Source organism: Bombyx mandarina, chromosome 22, assembly GCF_030267445.1.
Source record: "Bombyx mandarina strain Sakado chromosome 22, ASM3026744v2".
Lineage (NCBI taxonomy): Eukaryota > Metazoa > Arthropoda > Insecta > Lepidoptera > Bombycidae > Bombyx > Bombyx mandarina.
In genome coordinates, this window is record NC_143228.1 from 643,172 (window position 1) to 666,252 (window position 23,081).

The 23,081-nt window shown below is 43.2% G+C and overlaps 1 protein-coding gene across 1 annotated transcript in view; it reads left to right on the forward strand.

The window, feature by feature from the left end:
- The first annotated feature begins 9,737 nt into the window (after positions 1–9,737).
- Positions 9,738–23,081, forward strand: part of NGR-A12 (neuropeptide receptor A12) — an 81,570-nt gene continuing 68,226 nt past the window's right edge. Inside the window, exon 1 of the mRNA XM_089736718.1 lies at positions 9,738–10,537. Within this exon, the coding sequence (XP_089592844.1) occupies positions 10,326–10,537 (212 nt within the window). The 5' untranslated portion in view covers positions 9,738–10,325. The remainder of the gene's footprint in view (positions 10,538–23,081) is intronic.

A 23,081-nucleotide genomic window follows, 5' to 3' on the forward strand; every position in this document is an offset into this window, starting at 1 on the left:
CTCATGGAATTGCCGAATGTGATCGTCCATTTATTAAAGTGGCGCAATTAATAATAGAAGTAGAAATACCGTGTACGCTATAGGGCATAGGGGAATCATTTTCGTATCGGATTATTTTATTTGATTATAAACTGGTAAAGCATGTGAATTCGGACGTGGAAAAAATTAGTAAATAGGGAATAGGTCAACTTATAAGTAGCCCGCGGAATTTAGAAACTTTTTTATCTCCATTACAATAGAAAAAGTATGCTTTGTACCTTTTTATGCTTATATTTTATTTATTTATGCTACAATACAATTTGTGCAAATTTTAAATTAAATACGATAAGTAAACGAAAATAAAGAAGATAATAATACGCAATACGGTTTATTTCCAATTTATATTTTAGCCGAATAGACATAGGATAACTGGAAACAATAATTTCTTCAAACTTATTCAAAAGTATTACATTACAGATTTAAAATAACATATACAAATTAAAATGAAACATAATTCATACCTACTTTATTTATACAAACACCCAAAAAGAAATTTTTTTCTTTTTTCTTTTATTGCCCTTGTAGGCAGACGAGCATACGACCCACCTGATGGTGAGTGGTTACCGTCGCCCATGGACTTCAGCAATGCCAGGAGCAAAGCCAAGCCGCTGCCTACCGCTTAATACTCTCCACAAGCCTAGTTTGAAGAAGGACATGTCATAGCGCTCGGGAAACACCGTGGAGGGGAGCTCATTCCATAGCCGGATGGTACGTGGCATAAAAGACCTCTGGAAACGCACTGTGGATGACCGCAATGGCTCCAGGTAGTATGGATGAACTCTACTCCGGTGGCGGGCGGTGCGATGATAAAAACGAGATGCCGGTATCATCTCGAATAATTCCTCAGAACACATTACACATAGGTATCTATATATTAATACGTGAAGCAAAAGCTTTGTATCCCTGTTTACGAAAATTGCGCGGACGGAGGAGTATGAAATTTTCCACATTTATAGAGAATATAGAGAAGAAGTGCACAATGCTAATATTTTTTTTAAAATAATACACAAAAGATAAATTAAATCAATAAAGAAAACATTACACCACTACCATGTATTTGACACACACACGCATGCATGTTGGAGTATTTCTACTTTCGGGTAGCGACATGGTAAGCGGGCAGTCTTCGTAAGTCAATAAAACCAGAAATGTTAATTCAGAGCGTATATTACGCAGGAGCGTTCCGTCTGATACGGCGACTCGCTCGCTTCTGAGCTCGAGAGACAACAACGGAGCGTTTTCATAGCAAGGTATCGTGGTGGGACGATGTTGTTTACGACTCTTATCTTGCACGTGTTGTTTTCGATGAATGCTTGCACGTGTTGTTTGTCGTCCCATCTTTATTAGTCACGAACTAATGGTTTATAAAAACACGCGCCGACATGCTTGCACGTGTTGTTTGTCGTCCCATTTTTATTAGTCATGAACTAATGGTTTATAAAAACACGCGCCGATACGGCCATACTGCTCATGACGCGTCCCTGCGTCAAAATTATATACTTAAATAACTTCACATAAATCATCTCACTTAACTATTACACTAAATTACTATCGAGTTCGACTTTTAGTGTCCAGGTCTCGACTCCTGTATGTCATTTGAGATACCAAGCCTCGACGCTGGCACTCAAATTTCAGGTCTCGAAACCCTAGAATACCAGAACAACCAAGCCTCGACGCTGGTGTTCAGATTTCAGGCCTGGAAGCCTTAATAATCTAGAGCTACCAAGCCTCGACGCTGGCAGTTAGATTCCAGGCTCCAACGCCCTAAGATGTCAGAAGAGCTACCATGCCTCGACGCTGGGGCTCAAGCTTAATGCCTTATAGAAATAGAATTACTAAGCCTCAATCGCTGGTGTTCGGACTTAGGCCTACACGCCATTACTAATATTGCAACAACCAAGCCTACGCGCTGGTGTTCAAAGTCTGGCTTACACGCCATCAATAATATTGGAACAACAATGCCTCTTTGCTGGTGTTCAAAGTTAGGCACACAAAGAGAAGCCTCATTCCAAAAATTGTATCTCATTTATCTTTTCTAATGGAAATTCATACGTCGACACGGCAATCTCATTCTGTTTTGAGCTGCTTGTAATTTCCATATTCCATAGTTTGGAGCTGCTTGTAATTTTCATGGGCAACTTTTGGGTTCACGTTCTGTGTTTTTCTTGACCTCGTATCGGTCATTAGGAAGGACCTTCTTTATTTCGTAGCCCCCAAACTTTTTGACTTACTTTGGTTCCCAACCGAAAGGGTTAAAACGTATTGACCCTAGTCAATTCCTTTCATTTTTGCTTTAGTGCTATCAAATTTAGCTTTTGTTTTCTCTGCCCGTTCGGTCATCCTTTCAGACACTATTTTACGGAAAATTTAGGATTAACTCTCTCATTTTCTTCATCAATAATTGAAATTAGCTCGGGTGGCACGCATCCGGGTTTTCCTGTTAGTAATTCCATAGGTGTTTCCCTGTTGCTTTGGATAGGTAATGTACAGTTAATAGAAAGTTGTAAGGCTGCTAAGGCGTGTTCCAAGTAATCCTGCTGAATGTTACTAATGACAGTGAGTCCATCTTTAACGACGCGGATAATTCTTTTGGCCTGGCCGTTTGATCTATTCGTGTATGCTACGATGTGGTGCAGTTCAATGGTGCAGTTCTGTTTACAGTATTGTTTATATTAAGACACGAATGCACCATCACCATCAACGATTATCCTCTTGAGAGTTCCAAAAAGAAATACAATTTCTTTTAGATGTTCCAGGGCCGATTCTTGGCTTTTCTTAGTAGCATACTTCAATAAAACAATTTGGAACAGGCATCAACTGTACAAAGACGTATTCTTTTTCAGGTTCACTCAATTTCCCAGAGATATCTACGTGAATTGTCTGTGCTGTGCCTGAAGTACTTTTCATAGTTTTACAAACCACGCAATTGTCTATGAAGCTGCGAACTTTTGAGCTCAATTTGTCAAACCAAAAGTGTTCTTTGAGTTTTTCGAGTGCTTTCTCCCAGCCAAAGTGTTTTAAAACTTCGTGGTAATTATTTATGATACTCCATTGGTAGCATTGTGGTACCACTTGTAGAGTCTTGGTTCTTCTATTCTCTATCTTAACTTTTTGGCACAAAACTTCGTCTCTGATTTGGTATTCAGTGTTTTTATTGCCGTTGTTCTTGATATCATTGATTGGGCTACTTAAAAAGGATCTCTGTACTGTTTCATTACTAACCATTCTTTATCCAAAGTCAAGTTAAGGGTTTTCTGGGTAATATGGTTCTTACTAAAACAATCGACTTATTTTAGTCTTTCTCCTTTACGATACTCGACATCAACGTTAACATTTTGCAGAAAAGACCACCACCGATACACACGTGACAGTAGTTCTTGCATATATCGAAAGGTTTTCAAAGCATTGCAGTCTGTGACAAAACAGTGAGCTTTCTGTCGTATAAAAAGTTACGTAAAGGTTTTATGGATCTTACAACAGCCACAGTCTCTTATATTCATATGAGTGATAGTTGAATCTGCATCACTTGCATCTGTATGAAGTTCAATTGGTACGCCCTCTTTGAAGATGGTATGAAGCGGCGCGCAGGTACGGTAATCGATTATGTTTAATCTTGTTGCTTCGTGAGAGGCCGTCCATATCCATTTCGTTCCTGATTTTGTCAATTCCCGTAGTGGTGCCATTCGGCCCAAAGTACTTAGTACAATCGTTGTAAAGTCTCTTTTTTTTTAATTGCTTATATGTGTGGATGAGCTCACAGCCCACCTGGTGTTAAGTGGTTACTGGAGCCCATAGACATCTACAACGTAAATGCGCCACACACCTTGAGATATAGTTCTACCAATCTTCCAAGCATAAGGAAGCTATCCACGTAAATCAGAGCCGCTTCTTCTATCAGTACTTTTAGTGAATTTCTGGTATACGAACGGGGCATTATGCAGACCAAAAGGGATAGGAGAGTATTTTTATTTCTACTAGTTCGTTTTGTAGGGCCGCTGTTCCACAACATTATTTAAGTGAAATATTCAGTTCCCCAGTGGTCACTTTGTTTGTCGAAAGCCGAAAATTTGTTAAAACGGGTACAATGAGAACAGTCTTATATAATTATGTGCGTAAAGCTGAATTGACATCGGCACTCAGTTAGTGTTACTTACAATCAAAAACATCTTTTAGATGATTCACTATTTTAATAATCTCATCCCTTTCATTAAAGTAGGACTGATAGAATCCTTACTTATTAACAAAAAGTCAAATCAAAATAATTTAACATACATTAACCCACACAGTAGAACAGATCTTCCAATGCGCTTGAAGGAGGCACAGTTCCCAAGATACTGGCTACGTTGCCTCGTTGGACAGCCAGACTCACTCTCTGTGCAAAGTACCAGCCAGCCTTAGCATCACGTGTAACCTCCTTCAAGCGTTTGGAGATTTCTGTTAAAAAATTCTTTGCTTCAGGGCCCCAAGGGCCCATCGTCTCAACCGCGAAAGGCAAAAAAGAATAAGAAGACCCCAAACCCGAGTACTTTCGCTTTTTTGTAATTTCTGCTGAAGCTGCAGCTGAACCGGGGCGGGAGGAAGTACCATCTAAATGACAGGGAGCCATAGTATCCACACAAGTAGCATCGCATACCAGGCACCTACCAACTGACCATGGAATTAGCGTGACTCCATCGGGCCTTTTCCCATCTGACCTCAAAATTCCGATGGGAATCCTTACTTAATTTAGAAGGTACTAAGTTAAGATTTTAAAGGAAATTTATTGATTAATTGCTCAGGTGGGTGGACGAGCTCACGGCCCATCTGGTGTTAAGTGATTACCGGAGCCCATAGACACCTAAGACGTAAATGCCGCCACCCACCTTGACATATGAGTTCAAAGGTCTCAGTATAGTTACAACGGCTGCCCCGCCCTTCATACCTAAACGCGTTACTGCTTCACGCAGAAGTAGGCAGGGTGGTGGTACCTACCCGTGCAGACTCACAAGACGTCCTAAGACCAGTAAAAAAAGGCAATAAAGTTTTCAGGAGCTGGTACTGATTGTCTGTGCTGGTTCATCTGAACAAATACCCGTATGAGTATTAACGTATCATAATTTATTACTTCATTACCAAGAGCCGGTAGTGGCGTGTAATTAGGGAGGCCTGTGTCCCACAGTCGACTGTTATAGGCTGATGATGCTATGTTATCTTATATGATCATTGCCTAAATTTATTTGCTCGGAACAATATAAGTACCGGCAGTCTCTAGTCTATTGCCCTTTACCTCTGAACTATTGAAATAACACACTACAATAGGAAAACATATTAATTCGTGGAAAGGTAATTTTCTTTGAATTGGAGTTGGAATACATCTACTTATATACGCTCAGCTGTCAGCCCCGCGGCATGACGGAGGTCATCGAGGACTAGGGTTGGCAGCACTAAGCATTGTAATTATAACGTTTAGCTTAATGGAGTTTTCAGGGTTCGCACAGGTTTTTAAAAGTTTACTTTTATTACAGTTGTTCGATCCAAACCCAGCCCCCCTCCCCGGCAGCCTAGGGCTCCAGAAACCAGCACGAGGGGCCCGTCGAACATGTGCCGGTATCCGCGGTGCCATTTGTACTTTCTTAACAAAATATTGATTTATCACTCACCAGAACCTATGACCCCGTCGAATCACGCCGTATCCTTTGGGATAAGAGGCTTTAGGGTAAGGATGTGATATGAAAAATATGGGATGGCGAAAACCGTTGCGAGCCCGACACGCGCATGTGTATTTCCGTCCGAGAAGAAGTGATAGATGTCAAGTCGCGACCAGTATTGCCGTGGTAAGAACTCAAAAACTCAGCGGGATTTCTTTGTGTTAGTTCACTTGTCGAACTCTTGAGAGGCCTAAAAGCACCGAGAGAGGATCCAGGTATCCGACAAGACATGTTTCGGGCGACGGCGGCTTTGTGTACTTATTCACCAACACTACACAAGCGCAACGTGTGATTGTGTTGAGCGTGAGCTACATTGTAGGCGGAGTGGGGGGTGTTAGGTTTTATTTTCGTTACGAAATTTCTTGATTCGGTCGCCACGCTCAAAGCTCGCGATAATAGCTATGCAATAGCCTAATAAACATTAAAACTGTTTTTAAAACTGATTACCTTAATCAGTAATTTCTATTGTTCTTTTTATTTGTGTGATTAGTTAATTATCAAGGCATTCCCAAATTCGGAATTAAATCGTTTCGCATGCATACGGACCCAATGTGGCATCCCTGTCCACTGAACTGCCCGCGGCCGGATGTGACGCGAAAATACCACTTTTTGCGTGGACTGTACCTAATTTATTGCTACCTACTCGCCATTATTTGCTATTAGATACTTATACATATTTCTTTCATATATTTATTTTTGTTTAGCACTGGTATTATAGAGATAGTTACTGATGGTACGGCGTCTTTACTGGTATATTAACCAAGTGAATACCACCATCCACCTTGAGACTAAGTCTCAATTTTTACTACAATCAAACGACTGTCCTTCAAACCTAAAACGCTTTACTGCTTCACAGCAGAATTGGGCAGGGCGGTGGTACCTACCTGTACGGTCTCAGAAGACGATCTACAACCAATAGATCAATTGTAGATCAGAGTCAATGGACTTACTTTCTCACTGGACGTCGAGGAAACTTTAAACTTGTCTATAAATCTAAACTAGTACAAACAATTTATAAGCCCACAGATATAAATTCTTAGGTTCCTATAGCTATAAACATCATTTGGATCTGCCATCGGGTAAATCTAAGTGGCAATTTCTTCTGCTCTAATTCAATACGAATAAAATCTGCATAAGTTTATTTAAGTACCCGAAACAGAAATGAATGATAAATTTGTTTCCGTCTGAACGTGCGGACTCTATTCATATCCACGTTTTCACGGGTAAGTAGCGAATTGGATAAAATTAGATTTTCAGAATATTTCATAAATTATGATAATGATTAAATAATTCGTTAGGCTTTTAGGTCCGAAGTGGTGGTGTTTTATTGACTAAAAAGTCTACTAGATGAAATTTTTACATTAAATTTGTGGAAATTAATGTATGTAATAATTTTGAATAATTTGCTTAATCTGATGTATTATGAAAAGATTTTTCAGGTCTTCAGCGTCGGAGCAGTGGCTAAGGCTTCAATCACCCGACGAACATTGTTTTTTTTTTAAATAATGCTTTTTCTAAAGCTTATCCCTCGAACATCCTCTCAGATACCTATTAAATAAAATGCGAATAGTTCGCTGCACAATGAAAATCTAAATAACCCGGAGCCATTAAACTATGCTACGGATTGTACAGTAAAACAATTCATGTCAGAAGCTTTAAGCTTTAAAGCCCCGACGAACTATTTCAATCAAGATTATGTACTGAAACTTTGAATTACGATCCTATTCAAGTTTTGTCGGTAATATAACAAATTAAGAAGTGAACTTCTCTTCATTACAACTCTAATATATAGTTCCTACAATAGCAGCCACATCATTACAATTCCGCACGGCTGGGTATTTCATTTTGTTTGTTTCTGCTACGAAGCAATCTAGTTGTGTGAAGGACTGTCAGTTGTGATATCCGACACTTAACGCCAATTGGGATGTGACCGCGTATGCCCATGCATTCAAAGTTCGACTCAGTTCGACATTTATTCCGTAGCGTAACTTTTTCCGTCGTCAAATTCACATGAAGCTTTGACTTGAATACTTGAAAAGTCAGTCGAGCAGAGGTCAGGGAGATCATGGGCTTAAATAATTATGAAATTAGAACAGATAGACTGTGATGTTTACGTAGACGACGTGCTCAGTGTTATCAAATACCAAGGTTGTTTTGTGTACTTGAAAATGTTCAGACCTTAATTATTATTGTTTTGTTTCCCTCCGCTTGATATTTTCATTTTCCCTTGCTTTTGCACAAGCGAGCCCACAGACCATTTAAATTTTGCACCAGTTGATAGTTCCGACTAACCTGTTTCTAATCTACAATATTAAACATGAATATGTTTTTAGTAGATCTTCTTCAGTATGAACTGATGGTAGGGCATTTGTGCTCCTGTACATATAGGAGCTATCATCCTATGTCTTTTTATAGGGAAGCAATCAAGCCTTCTAGTGTAAAAGGCTGGATGGCCACAACTCAGTTGAGATGTCGATCTTAAGATATTCTCTAGGTAGGCGGCCGCATTCACGGCGTGATATCAGTGAGTTCTAGGAACCACAACACTAAGCAGATCGTGAGCTTGCTGCACATTCTGAGCATTCTTGAAAATACGGATAAAGAAAGGGCCTTTGAAAACACACAAACCACCGACTAATCTGTGAGCTTATCCGTTCGTCAACTACAAATACTCTTATGTGAGGGCTATTTGTCACACCTCCAAACATGAGATCTAATTATTAATTAACATATGAACCAGAAACCAGAAACGAAAATAAATTCGATTTGCCAAAGTTTATTTATAGATGCAAGGTTTTAAATGAAAAACAAGTCGAAAATTAAATACGTTTTGCACTAACGTTTTCATTCGTGAAAAAACTTCTGCCAATTATAGCTTAAGGCGTAACGCTCACTAATAACACACTATACAGACGGAAATGAAAATATCCCAAATGTCCCATTCGCTCTGTTATCTTTATAATTTAAGCTACAGAGTGTGGGGAGCTCAAGAGTAGCTCGATTATTTTGAACCTAAAATTTATTTAAAATAAATATTATTATATTTAAAAGGACTACCGCCACCTATTGGTGGTGATCGCCGCTCAGGTGTATAATTATTACGCATTCATTTTTATATGGAAAATAACTCGGATCGCTGCTATAAACCTAAGAAACATATTTTCATAATGTATCACAACTGTATGTCTGCTATACACTAACACTAAGTGCTACATATACTGCCTGCAAAGATAGACAATAAACCAGCCCGCAATGTCGGGGTTAGTCAGCTAAGTTTTAGCACTCTAGAAACATCGTGAGAGCTCATTCAAGAGAAGTATATTATAATGTGTAAGTAATCTTTGAAAATTATTTTCAGTATTTTCCGAGCGCTATTGAATATAATATTAAATATAATACGTCCATCTTCAAAGTAAATTTTAAAGAGAGCAGTCAAAGGTAGGCAGCGCGTGGCTAATATCCAGGCATTGCTGATCTCTGCGCGGGAACGGCGACCACTCACCAAACTATGTTTTGTGGTCTTCAAATGATATATAAATACTCTATTGTTGTGCTCAACGGCTTTGTGAAGTAGGTTACTGATATATCGCATGACGTGTAATCATAAGGACGGTCGACGAAACAAAACAATTAAAAACTCTATTGTTTTTTTTTTATACATTTTTGTACTTATGTATATATTTTCTGATTCTGGCTTGGCCTACAAAAATTCTAATACCATCTAATTTCTATCGTTAAGCGATTGTGAGTGCAATTACTCTCATCACAGTACAGTTGAGAGTTCCACCAAACGCTTCATTCTCAGGCCCATCTAAGTCAATATAAAATTCTAGCAATTTATTTCTTAGGCTTTGTTTTATAAGCTATATGCTTTGTAGAGTGTTGTTAATTTATTCTAGAATGATTTTCGAGAGCTTATTGGACGTTGACGCTAAAAAGTGGTTTCAGTGAAAAGCCAACAAGTATTTTATGTCTCTTTCACACTTTCTCTTTCATGTTGATAGAGTTTCATTCATTCAGTTGGCTCTGGAGCTTTCAATCGTGAACACGTCGTCTGAAAGCTCCAATATGAAAGTTCGCGAGTACCGTCTGAAAAACTTTTTATTTGCGTGTCATTATAAAAATGAAATTGCTGCCAAATTTGAGTGTTGTGGTCATTAATCATACAAATATATTATTATTCTTCACAAAATATCTTAACGATTGTTAGACTCTGAAGACTTAACTAAACTTCGAAAGTAATGTAACGGATATGAATGAAACAACTGTGAAGTGATATTTAAATTACTACATAGACTCCCAAATAGTTACTTTTCTTACCCAATCTCTCATTAGTTTACTGCGAATTTAAAAATACGTTAATTAAATGCGTAATAGAATGAACCTGCATTCCTAATTGAAATATATTATAATATTTTAGGATCTATATAAATAAATTCAAAATAATAATAACATCTTTCAAATGGATACACAGTTGAGCGCCAAGCCAAATAAACAATACGGTGGTAGAACGATTTCCTTTTGGCGAACCTCGAATTGCGAATTTCCAACACAGTGTAGTGTGTTGGAAACACAGTGTTTTGTGTAATAAAATAAAATATGACGACAATGGATACTTCTAACTTCAGTCACGTAGACGGGTTAAATCTCTCCGGTAATGTGGTTGGCGGTTTGCATTTAGAAACGACTCTGGATATTTTTTTCCAGCCCGAACATGTTTTGATAACCCTGTACGTTCCGGTCATATTGTTGTCCTTCATAGCGAACATTCTTCTAATAGTCGTTGCAATTAAATGCAATTACACAAAAAAGTGAGTACTTTTATGTTTTTTTTTATTGCCTTTGTAGGCAGACGAGCATACGGCCCACCTGGTGGTAAGTGGTTACCGTCGCCCATGGACTTCAGCAATGCCAGGAGCAGAGCCAAGCCGCTGCCTACCGCTTAATACTGTCCACAAGCCTCGTTTGAGGTTTTCTTTAATGTATTTTTTCAACAGATACTATAGTTTATTTCTTAGGTTTATTAAGGTATTAATTAAGGTTCTTATTTAAGGTACAATGTCTGTGAGTTTTGGTGATCAATCAACAACAGTTGAGCTGCGAGCTCGTTTCCTCACTTAGAGTACCTAGCTTAAAAAAACTTATTAATGATCTTCATTCGCGGTTAACCATTCTGATCACACATGTCCCCGACCGTGTGTAGTTGGGATAGCCCCCAAGGCTACCAGCGAATAGGTAGTGAAAAATTCCATTAGAATTGTCTTAGCATAGCTGACGTAACAGTTTATTGCTAGTGAGCGTGCTCTAAGTTATCTATACATTCAAATTTTTTTTGGAGTTTACTCCTTTAGAATCGATTTACATATATAGGCCCGGGGTATGAAAATTATGGGGACCAAAATCGTACTAGCATGTCACACGAAATGCGTTATGCGCCTGATTGGCTCCTGATTGCGTGATGCGTGCGCGCGCCAATCAAAATCGTACTAGCATGTCACACGAAATGCGTTATGCGCCTGATTGGCTCCTGATTGCGTGATGCGTGCGCGCGCCAATCAAAATCGTACTAGCATGTCACACGAAATGCGTTATGCGCCTGATTGGCTCCTGATTGCGTGATGCGTGCGCGCGCCAATCAGGAGCCAACGCGCGGCCGCGTTATCGCAGGTGACGCCGGGCTGCTGCGCCGGCAGTCCGCCACAAAGCCTCGTACTGATCGCGCGTTTCTCTCATTATTGTATTTTCATATATTTGTTAGTCGTTTGTTTTGTGTCTCGTTAATTTGTTAATAATCTGTAGTGTATCGTGTTGTCGTAATATAGAACTATTTCTCGTATTGTTTCGTTTAATTTTTTATATCCAGTAAACTCCAGTCGTGCGTCGGAGCGGACACACACACTTTTTTTTATTACTTAGATGGATGGACGAGCTCACAGCCCACCTGGTGTTACGTGGTTACTGGAGCCCATAGACGTCTACAACGTAAATGCGCCACCCACCTTGAGATATAAGTTCTAAGATCTTAGTATAGTTACAACGGCTGCCCTACCCTTCAGACCGAAACGTATTACTGCTTCACGGCAGAAATAGGCAGGGCGGTGGTACCTACCCGTGCGGACTCCCAAGAGGTCCTACCACCAGTGATTACGCAAATTATAATTTTTGCCGGTTTGATTTTTATTACACGATGTTATTCCTTCACCGTGGAAGTCAATCGTGAACAGTTGTTAAGTACGTATTTCATTAGAAAAATTGGTACCCGCCTGCGGGATTCGAACACCGGTGCATCGCTATATACGAATGCACCGGACGTCTTATCCTTTAGGCCACGACGACTTCAAAAGTAGTAGTAGTTCGGTAGTCGAAATTCGACTATAATTAATTGAAATTATAAGTTTGTACACTATTATGACTCTATTGTCAAAGATTATTATATTAGACTTATCTATACTAATATTGTTTGTTTGAACGCGCCAATCTCAGAAACTACTGGTTCGATTTGAAAAATTATTTCAGTATTAGATAGCCCATTTATTGAGGAAGGCTATAGGCTATATAACATCACGGTAAGACCAAATACAAGTGGAACACCAATAAAGAATGTTTCAAAATAGGGGTTTAAATAGCTCCTTAACATTCTATAATTCAAAAATATTTTCACTTTCTACGTAAATGAAGTGGGGGTAAAATATAGCGTTATGCCAAAGTAACTATTCCACGCGGACGGAGTCGCGGGCAAAAGCTAGTAATATTATAAAGCTGAAGAGTTTGTTTGTTTGAACGCGCTAATCTCTGGAACTACCGGTACAATTTGAAAAATTCTTTCAGTGTTAGATAGCTCATTTATTGAGGAAGGCTATAGGCTATATAACATCACACGAGCACCAATAAAAAATGTTTCAGAATCTGGGTATTGTTCCCTTTTGAGAAATTCCGCTGCGTGCGCTGCGAAAACGATTAAAGTTTCGCTAAAATAATGTATAACAAAATTAAATGTTCTAAAAAAAGTACGAGACAATATATGTATATATTTACAGGGTTGGCTCAATATAACTCACTGGTGGTAGGACCTCTTGTGAGTCAGCACGGGTAGGTACCACCACCCTGCCTATTACTGCCGTGAAACAGTAATGCGTTTCGGTTTGAAGGGTGGGGCAGCCGTTGTAACTATACTTGAGACCTTCGAACTTATATCTCAAGGTGGATGGCGCATTTACGTTGTAGATGTCTATGGGCTCCAGTAACCACTTAACACCATGTGGGCTGTGAGTTCGGTCATCCATCTAAGCAATAAATAAAATAACGTTTTTATGCTAACCAAATTTGTTCTAAAATAAAGCATTATTAAATTTTTGAAAGTGTTTTTATAAAGATACTAGCGGACCCGGCCACACGTTGCTGTGGCTGTGGCTTAGGTTTTTGTTTCTAAATAACTCGCGGCCGCCTATGCTAATACCAAAAATTTACAACGTAAGAACAATTGGATTTCACTGTATTGCGTTTACTACGAAATAAATTTCACTTATACTTTAGCCTCAGAAACACGTGGTGCTTATGCCATTAAATTGTAGCTTATGTGAAACGTCGGTATTTTTAGCACAGCGCCATCTATGAGATATTAAAGTCACAGTATAACAATTGTCTGTAAAAACTGATTTAAGGCGCCATCTGTTTTAGACTTATGAAACTTACAATTAATAACAAAAATCAACATAAGAAATCATTTTATTGTTAATTAATAAATATTGCGACCATTCATCGAAATAAAAACCATCCTATCTCTCAAGTTGGATCGAACTGCACATGGTGTGCGAATTTTATTATAATCGGTTAAGTGGTTTAGGAGTCCATTGAGGACAAACATTGTGACACGAGATTTATATATATTAAGATTAATCCTTATCCAAATAAATATGTTATTCATTACAACATTGAAACACCCAAATCACTTCAAGATAGGCTTTGACAATTTTAGATTTTTCTGGATTTCTCCAGGATCCCATCATCAGATTTTGATGATAGGAAGCCCATTCGGGAATAATACTTAAAAAAAAAGAATTATCAGAATCGGTTCAAGCATACTCGAGAAATCGGTGAACATACATTGATAAAAAAACAAACGTGTGGCACTCGGGGACGGCCGCGGTAAAGCTATTGCATAGCATTTTTTATCAACTTATGCAATTATAAATAGACAATGATTTAATATTAAAACAATAATAAAAGAAGACCACGTATATTAAACATTAATAAAAGTAAAACCTTAACTGTCCCCGTCACACTCATAAGTTGGACCGCGTGAGAGAGAGATGGGCAGACTTTTCATGATGCGCCTGCAGTGTGACGTCACGCCACGCGCTTATTCACAAAAACTACAAAAGCGCAACGTGAGAATGTGTTGAACGCAAGCTACATAGTAGGCGGAGTGAGGGGGTAAGGTTTTTTTCGTTACGGAATTCGGTTAAAAAGCATGATTTTAGTACCTTAAATAGCTCCTGAACATTCTATTATTCAAAAATATTTTCACTTTCTACGTGAATAAAGAGGCGGGTAAAATTTTGCGTTATGCCAAAGTGACTATTCCACGCGGACAAAGTCGCGGACAAGAGCTAGTACTTCTATATTCACAGATTTCGTTAAGACTACACTTTAGGCAAATAATAATAAAAACAAACAATATATTTTAATCTATTCTCAATTTGACCACAGACTAAAAGCAATAAGAAAAGTTTGACAATAAACAAATAGTACCTATGCATGTGCGTGCGTGTGTGTAATGTTTTTTTATTGATTTAATGTATTTTTATGCATAATTTAAAAAAAAAATATATCCTGCACTTCTTCTCTAAATTCTCTATAATTGAGGAAAATTTCATACTGCTCCGTCCGCGCAATTTTCGTAAAAAGGGGTTCGAAGTTTTTGCTTCACGTACTTAGTCTGGCCATAAATACTGTTACAAAGGAAAACAAAAAAAAATCTATGGAAATAACATTTATTACTTTTAGTGTGTTAGTTTAATACATAAGTATAAAACAATTTAAAGTATAAAAAGCTTATTCGAAGTGGTCTCGAATGGCGGCAATACAGTCCTTTAAACGTTGAGGCCAGTTATCAATAGAAGCACGCACTCTTTCCATGGAAAAATTTTTCACGGCCAATCGTACGGATTGTTTTAGGGACTCCAAATTATCATGGCGTTTAGAGAAAGCCGTACTCTCTAAAACTGACCATAAATCATAATCCAGCGGATTAAGATCGGGACTAGACGACGGCCAGTCTTCAGCTCTGATGAAGTCCGAAACGTTCGTTTCCAACCAAGACTGCGTAGACCGAACTTTATGACCTGGCGCCGAGTCTTACTGGAAGGACCATTCTTGATTATTGAACATGTTGTTGTTAAGGGGCTTCACCACCTTCTCAAGAATGGTATCTTGATACACTTGTGCTGATGTTTTGATACCTTTTTCACAAAAGTATGATTCAGTCACTCCTTCATAGCTAATACCCACTAGTGCCCACGTTGCACTCTGTCGACTAATTGGGAAGCTTCTTTAGAGCTTTGAGCATAAATACGGTCATTTTGTTTGTTAAAATGTTGCTCAATTGTAAAAAAAATTCTCATCCGTAAACAAAAAATATCTATAACCTCACTTTGCGTACCGCTTCAGTATTTGTTTCGATTTTACCACCCTATTCTCTTTTAAATTATCAGTTAAGAAAAGGGCCAAATCTTATTCTGTCACAAACAGAGGAGGTCTCATTACACCTATGAATAGCCTGGTACACCAACATTTTACTAATACCAATCGTAAGGAGAGTTTTAAAAATTGCATTTGGCTCCATACCTACTTTGTGTAATGCAATCACAGCGATTCGGTTCTCTTTATCACCCCACTCCATTTTAATATCGCAAAATATTGTACAATGTATTGGCGCCAAAATGAGAAAACTCAATGAGCAATCATATAAAAATGACAGATTCCAAATTCAAATGTAGTATTTTGTTTATGTTTAATTGTAACAGTATTTATGGCCAGACTAAGTATAGATATATTACTTGGTATCAGTCGCCCCTAAACTCATTCTAGATAAGTCTTATAAAGCGCCTTGTCCAGTCTTGAATCTCCAGCCTCTTGATCTAGAGGCGCGCATTATAAATTAAGGCTTATTTAACTAGATTTGTTATCTCTCAAACTCACAGAGCACTCCCAGTGGAATTCACAAAACACAAAGAGAACCAAAGTCTTCCGATTCCCAGGGGTACTAATTAACTTTAATATTTGAATTCGATCATAATCAGTGTTCTTTTTTTTTTTTTTTTCCCTACCTATGCTGATAGCCTTGAGAGGCTATTTCAGCTTCACCCTAACGTTAGTAGGTGAGCTCGCGGGGCTCAACCGGAGAGTTGCTAACACTGACCCTAGCAAGAGCAGTGCTTCGCAGAATCTACCACCGGATCGGAAACGCGACCCACTGAGAAGATCCGGCGAGAAACTCAGTGGGCTGTGTCTATGGGTTAGTTCGCTCGTCGAGCCCTTCGTCGCAAGCGACGGGTTCGACGAGGACGGTGACCGGTGCTTGTGGTGCCTAAAAGCACCGTTAATGGATCAGGAGGATCCGTAATGACGTGCTTTGGGCGACGTCGACGGTTTACCTGTCGGTCTACTGGGTCGGGTATGTAATTTCCAGCGGCTACGATGAGAGGGTTCTCATGTCGTGCCGCCTTCTCAAAATGGCGCAGCGATGCCGACTGTAGATACTTACTAAAAGAGTCGAGCTCCAGGTCGTCGTGGAGATCCACATTCCTAAGGAACCAAGGCGCTCCGACGGCTATCCTGCAGAATCGTGATTGAATAACCTGAAGGGATTTCAAGTTGGTGCGGGCTGCGTGAGCGAACACTACGCTTGCATACGTCATGACGGGGCGTATACAAGTTTTGTAGAGAGTTACCTTATTGCGGAGGGACAGTTTGCTTCGACTACAAAGCATTGGATAGAGTCGTCCTAGAATAAACGCGGCGCGGTCGCGTACCGTTTTTATATGGGGACGGAATGTCATCCCTCTGTCGAGGGTGACGCCTAGATATTTGACCTTCGAGACCCACGGAATGGGCTGGCCAAAGAGAGTGATGGGACTAACGGCGGAGGTGTTTGCGCGCCTACTACGGAGTGGGATGCTCGAAGTGATGTTCGGAGGGCGACCCCTTTTGAAGAGCACCGCTGCGCTTTTCGTGGGGTTGATGTCTATTCGCTACTTCCGGAACCACTGTCCCATGGTGGCTACTGCGATCTGGAGTCGCCGATGAAGCAGCGACATCTTCCTACACGAGTAGTAGATAGCCGTGTCATCGGCGAAGAGCGCTAGATGGGTCTCCGGAGACCGGGGTATATCATTGATATACAAACTAAATAATAACGGGGAGAGCGCGGAGCCTTGCGGGACTCCGGCGGTCAGTTGACGGGGACGAGAACGAGTTCCCTCTACTCGATATCGAAACGAACGGTTCGACAAGAAGTCTCGTATGATGAGCACGAGTCTGTCTGGCACTCCCATGTTGTACAGTTTATAAATTAAACCGTTGTGCCAGACTTTGTCGAACGCCTTCGCGATGTCGAAGAAGAGGGCGCCGGTCGGGATTTGTTTACGCCTATTTAGTCCTATCAGAATGTGCTCCGTGAGGCGGTGCACTTGTTGTACGCACGAGTGTTTAGAGCGGAATCCGAACTGTTCGTCAATGAGAATTTTGTTCGCGGTAACAAAATCCCAGAGGCGTTTCCTAAGGAGCCGTTCGTAAATTTTTCCTATCGTCGAGAGGAGACTAATCGGACGGTAACTAGAAGTTTCGTTTGTCGGTTTGCCCGGCTTATGTATACCGATAACGTCCGCTTCTTTCCACACCGCGGGAAAGATGCAGTGCGTCATAGCGGCATTTAAAATTGTAGCCAACATTGCTATCAGTTGGACTGGCAAAAATTTTAGCGCGCGGTTGTGGATGCCGTCGGAGCCGGGTGCCTTCCTAGGTTGGAGGTTGTGGATCGCGTCTCTAACTTCGTCAGTGGTAATGGGGGGTAACGCGTCCGAGGGCGGCAGGGAAGCTCTGCGCTCGACCTCCCTGTCGACTAACTCGGTGTGTTCGGGGTCCGCGTGTTGTCATCGTCGGGGTCCGCGTGTTGTCAGCCTTGTCATCGTCATCGAATGCCGGTGGTTGGCCTGAAGGGCGTATGAGGGGAGGCATAGTAGCGGTAGTTTCGGATTTGAGACTCCTAGCTAGTCGCCAGTATGCTTGGTGGGAGGGCGCGAGTTGTTCTAGATAACTATGCCAATTATCGTTACGCGCGTCGCTTAAGCGGGAGTGGACTTCGCGTTGTAGACGACGCATCCGAATCCGGTTTGAATGCGTGGGAAGACGATCGTAGGCCCGGATTGCCGCGTTCCTAACTCTTAAGAGATTCCTAAGATCGGGGGACAGTCTGATGCGGTGGAAGCTGTCCTCCACATCGACTTCTTTTGAAGATCTAATGATCGCGGAAGAGATGTGATCGGTAATGATGTTTATGGATTCGACGGTGTCCTCGGGGGATGGATTCGAATCCGGGCCGCAAGGGAGGATTGGCGGAGCGGCGTCGGCTAGGCACGTGCCCAGCTTATTCCAATCCACCATGGTCCTCGTAACAGTGACTGGGTTGTGAGGGCGACCGAGCTGCATAACGACAGGTCGGTGGTCTGAGTCGAGCTCTGACATTGCTTCGATGGAACGCAAGCGCAGAGTTACGTTCCTAAGCAATGCCAGGTCTATAGTGCTCGGACGGAGCGCGATGTTATACGGATAACATGTTGGAGTTGGGGGACCGACTATTTCAAAGGTGAGGTCGTCTATAAACGCGTCGAGACGCCTACCGTTGACGTTTGTACGATGGCAGTTCCACCTAGTGTGGTGGCAATTTAGATCGCCTGCCAGGATGACAGAGTCTCCCATGCCGAACAGTGACTCGATGTCACTGCTCAGAAGGGGCTTGTCCGGGGGGAGATAAACGGATGCGATGACGATCGGCTGGTGTCCCGTCAGCGAGATACGGCACACTGACGCCTCGATATGTAAGAGCGAGGGAGTATCGAGAGGGACAACGTGCAGGGCCCGTCTATAGTAAATGGCAGTCCCGCCTTTGGAGGCGGTGAGTCTGTCATTCCTAACCATGACGTAGTTCGCGACTTTCGGGTCGCGACGCGAGGGCTTCAGACAGGTTTCCTGCACTAATAGAATATCTACAAGATTATCGCGGAGGAATTCAAAAATTTGATCGCGTTGCCGCGCGAGTCCGTTAGCATTATAGAATGCTAACGTAAGGGAATACGGTTTTTCTCTACCTTTTTGCGCCATTGATTATCGGTAAAGATTTTATAACGTACGCGACACGGACTCGTAGACGTCCATGTGATCGAAAGCGGCCGCGAGCCGCTGTTCGGGGGTTACCGACCTACGTATCGCGTCTGCGAACGATCGCAGACGGTCGAAGTTGACTGCGGTGACGAAGTCACGCACGAGCGCGAAGTCGTTGACGGCAGAGGGTTGCGGGGGACGGAACGCGGGCGCGGGGCGAGGTGCGAGCAGGGGCTGGGGCGCGGGGCGTGTCACGAGCGGGGGCGGGGGTGCGGTTTCCGTTCCCGCCTTCGTATACGGCAGCGGTTTTTTCCACGCCGACACCGTGGGAACTGCAGCCGGCACGAAGGCGGGTTTCGGCACTGAAGGCGCCGAAGTCTTTGGGCCGACGGTTCGGGGGGCTGGGTGGGTCGGACGTTTTCGCGGAGCCCTAGGACATCCACGGTAGTTCGCGGGGTGCCCTTGCTTAAGGCATAGGACACAGCTTGGAGGTTCGGTCGCGGTTTCCCTAACACGCGAGCAATCTAGTGTGGCGTGGTCGCCGAGGCACTTTACGCAGCGGGGGCGCGCGTGGCAATTACGAGCCGAGTGGCCGTAAAGCTGGCATCTGTAGCACTGCCCGGGAGTGCCACGTCTATGGGGGGCTTCAATTGAGATCCCGGATAGGCCGCAAATTGTCGTGAGACATGCGATCTTCTTTTTGGCCTCCGGGGTGGGTTCTAGCGCTACTAGAATCATGTTGTAGGGCTGTTTGCCCCGCCCACTGTGCATCCGGTGCACACTAACTAGCGGGAGGGACTGAGCGGTCAGATCCTCCTTAATGTACTCGATATCTAGCTCTTTTGGGACTCCGCGTATTACTACGCGGAGCTCGCGGTCCTCCTGAAGAGCATAGGTGTGAAAACCTATGTTCTCCTTTCGGAGGTATGAAGAGAGGGCCCTATGGTCGCCCGGCGTTGCGACCTTTATCTGAATCCCATGCGCGACGTTACGCGCATGGGTATAATTAATTTTATTTGCCTGAAGGGCCTGGGAAACGCGGTTCCACGCAGTTTTTTCCTGGAGAATCAGCGGGGGCGGGGCAGCTTCTTTAGGAGCGGGCGCGGGTTTGGGACGCGGCGGTGGGGTTACACGGCGAGCGGAGTCCGACTCCGGTGTCACGACTACCTGCGGGCGGGAGGCGGTCGCGGATTTAGTCTGCTTCGTCGTGGAGCTCCGGGACTCCACGGCGCGAGTACGCTTTTTACCGCGCGTTACGGTTTGGAACCCATCCGAAGTTCCAGGCTGAGGGCTTGACGCGGATTCGAAATCCATCTCCGATTCGGTATCGGAGCCTGAACTCGAAACGATCGAGGTCGCGACGGACGAAACGCGCGATGACGTAGTCGACGCGGGCGCGGGGGTGGGGGTAGCGTTAGGCGCTTCGTGAGTCGCTACGTCGGAACGTGCGCTCGAACTTGACGCGGCGGCGGGGGGCGCGCGGCGTGCCTCCGAGGCACGTTTGAACTACGCGGCGACGGACGCGGGGGGGGAGGGATTGCCACGGGCGGCCCTAAACTCTAGGTACTCGGCCCTAATTGACGGGTACCTATCCCGGAGGAACCCGACAATATCACTAGCACAATCTTCTTCCATTTTTCGGTCTTCTTGCCCGGGGGGGCGGCCCCGGGACTTTTGTTGAACTCGCCGAAAGGCGAGGCCCCGGATAGGATTTGTAACCCCCCTGTGCTGCAGGACAGCAAGGAGCAGGGGGGGGGAATGCCTATGCCGTGAAAACGGCAATCGGCGGGGAAAAGGAAAGGAACCCGCTCGGGCTGTATAGTGCTACAGCAGGCAGAATCGCGAGCGGGGGTCTAGTCTTGAAAAAGACTGTTGTTTTTGGGAAGGGTTAGGAAATCGCTAGCCTGTGAGTGCCACAGGAAGCTGAACGTAGCGATTGGTTTTGCCTTGAAAAAGGCAGTTGGTAAGGGTGGGTTCGCGGTTACAAAACTTTAGCGCACAAAAATGGACCTCGATACGCAGATCGCAAGCGACCAACGGATCGGCACGTCCGCACTACTGAATTGTACGCACGATGTATTCACGGTCACTACACTGTCGAGCACAACTGTGAGTTCAGAGACGCAGCTCGCAAGCGGGCCACGGATCGGAAAGCACGTCCGCGCACGACCGAGTCGTGAGCGAGAATGATCAGTGTTCGAGGTAATCTTCTTCTTTTCAAAACAAAAAAAATGTATACTCAAATTGTCAATTAAGAAGATTTCGTTTAATAATTCGTATTGCAAACGACATGATGACGTAAATCCACACCTCGACGCGCTAACTTAATAGAGAAGTAAATTGTCGATCAAAACAGCGAGAGCGTCTACATCTCATTCCTCGAAAAACTGCTCGTAAAGGATGCATCAAGTGTTTTATAACTCTGTAACTGTAGTTTTTTTGTGTCAAACTTCGGTTTTATCCGAATGTGGCTAATAACAAAAGAGGTTTAAGATTTCTGATGGTCAAACAATACCTACCCAAAAAATTTATTTCTTATCCAACTCGGCTGGGCAGCGTTCGGTAAATTAAGAAATGTGTTCCCGTCCAAAATCCTTCAGTGCCTGAAGACAAAGGTGTACAACCAATGTGTGTTACCAGTAATGACTTATGGTTCCGAGACGTGGTGCTTCTCAAGGGATATTTTTAGGAAGCTTAGTATCGCGCAGTGAGCTATGGAGAGGGCTATGCTTGGTATTTCTCTACGATATCTGAAATGAAGAGATCCGTAGAAGAACCAAAGTTGCTAACAGAACCCGTAGGATTAGCAAGCTGAAGTGGCAGTGGGCAGGTCAGATAGCGCGAAGGCCGGACGGTCGATGGGGCTGAAAGATCCTCGAATACTGGCAAGCGCAGTATGAGACGGCCACCTTCCAGATGGACCGACGACCTGGTGAAAATCGCTGAGTCACGTTGGATGCACCCGGTCACCGTCACTTATTAGATGCACCCGTTAGATTGCATCTTTTTTTTTTTTTTATGATTGAAGGATTACTGGTGGCCCGGAGGCCTTTCCAGTTTCACCAGGACAGGTGGGCGAGCAAAGGCTCAGCCAGGAGGGGTGGGATTTGCTAACAGCTACCCGAGCGCCTCCGAAGGAGACCTAACAGCTCAAGAGTAGCTGCTTCGCGAATGAATCTACTACCGGATCGGAATCGCGACCCGCTGAGAAGATCCGGCGTGAAACTCAGCGAGCTGATTCATGGGTTAGGTTGCACGGCGAACTCTTTGTCGAGTTCGACGAGTACGGTTACCGAGGTCCCTAAGCCTGCTCCTAGTGTTAGAGCTGAAGGCGTCTAATGCAAAAGTTATTGGATCTGATGGATTCGTAAGGACGTGTCTAGGGCGTCGACGGTGGCTGGCTCCTGCGTGATCAGGATTCGGGGAGTAGTCAGCGGCGGCAACGATAAGGCGATTATCATGACACATAGCCTTATCGAAGTACCGTTCCGACGCTGACATCATGTATTTCTGGATAGATTCGAGGCCCAGGTCATCGTGTAGGTCAACGTTCCTCACGAACCACGGAGCTCCGACGGCTAACCTGCAAAAGCGGGATTGTAGAGGTTGGAGGGTGTCTATGTGTGTGCGGGCCACGTGAGCGAACACCACACTCGCGTAAGTCATGACGGGCTAAGGCCCGTCATAAGCATAAGTGCAAGTTTTGTAAAGTGTTACCTTGTTCCGAAGGGACATTTTACTCCGCTTACAGATCATGGGGTAGAGTCTACCGAGAATAAACGCGGCACGGTCACGGACTGATTTTATATGTGGGCAGAATGTCATCGATGCATCCAGGGTAACGCCCAGGTACTTGACCTTCCTGGCCCAGGGTATGGGTTGTCTAAAGAGAGTAATCGGGGGTGTGAGATTTCTCCTCCTAATCCGGGAGGAAACCCGTGTGGAGCTTCCCCTCTGAAATAGCACCGCAGTACT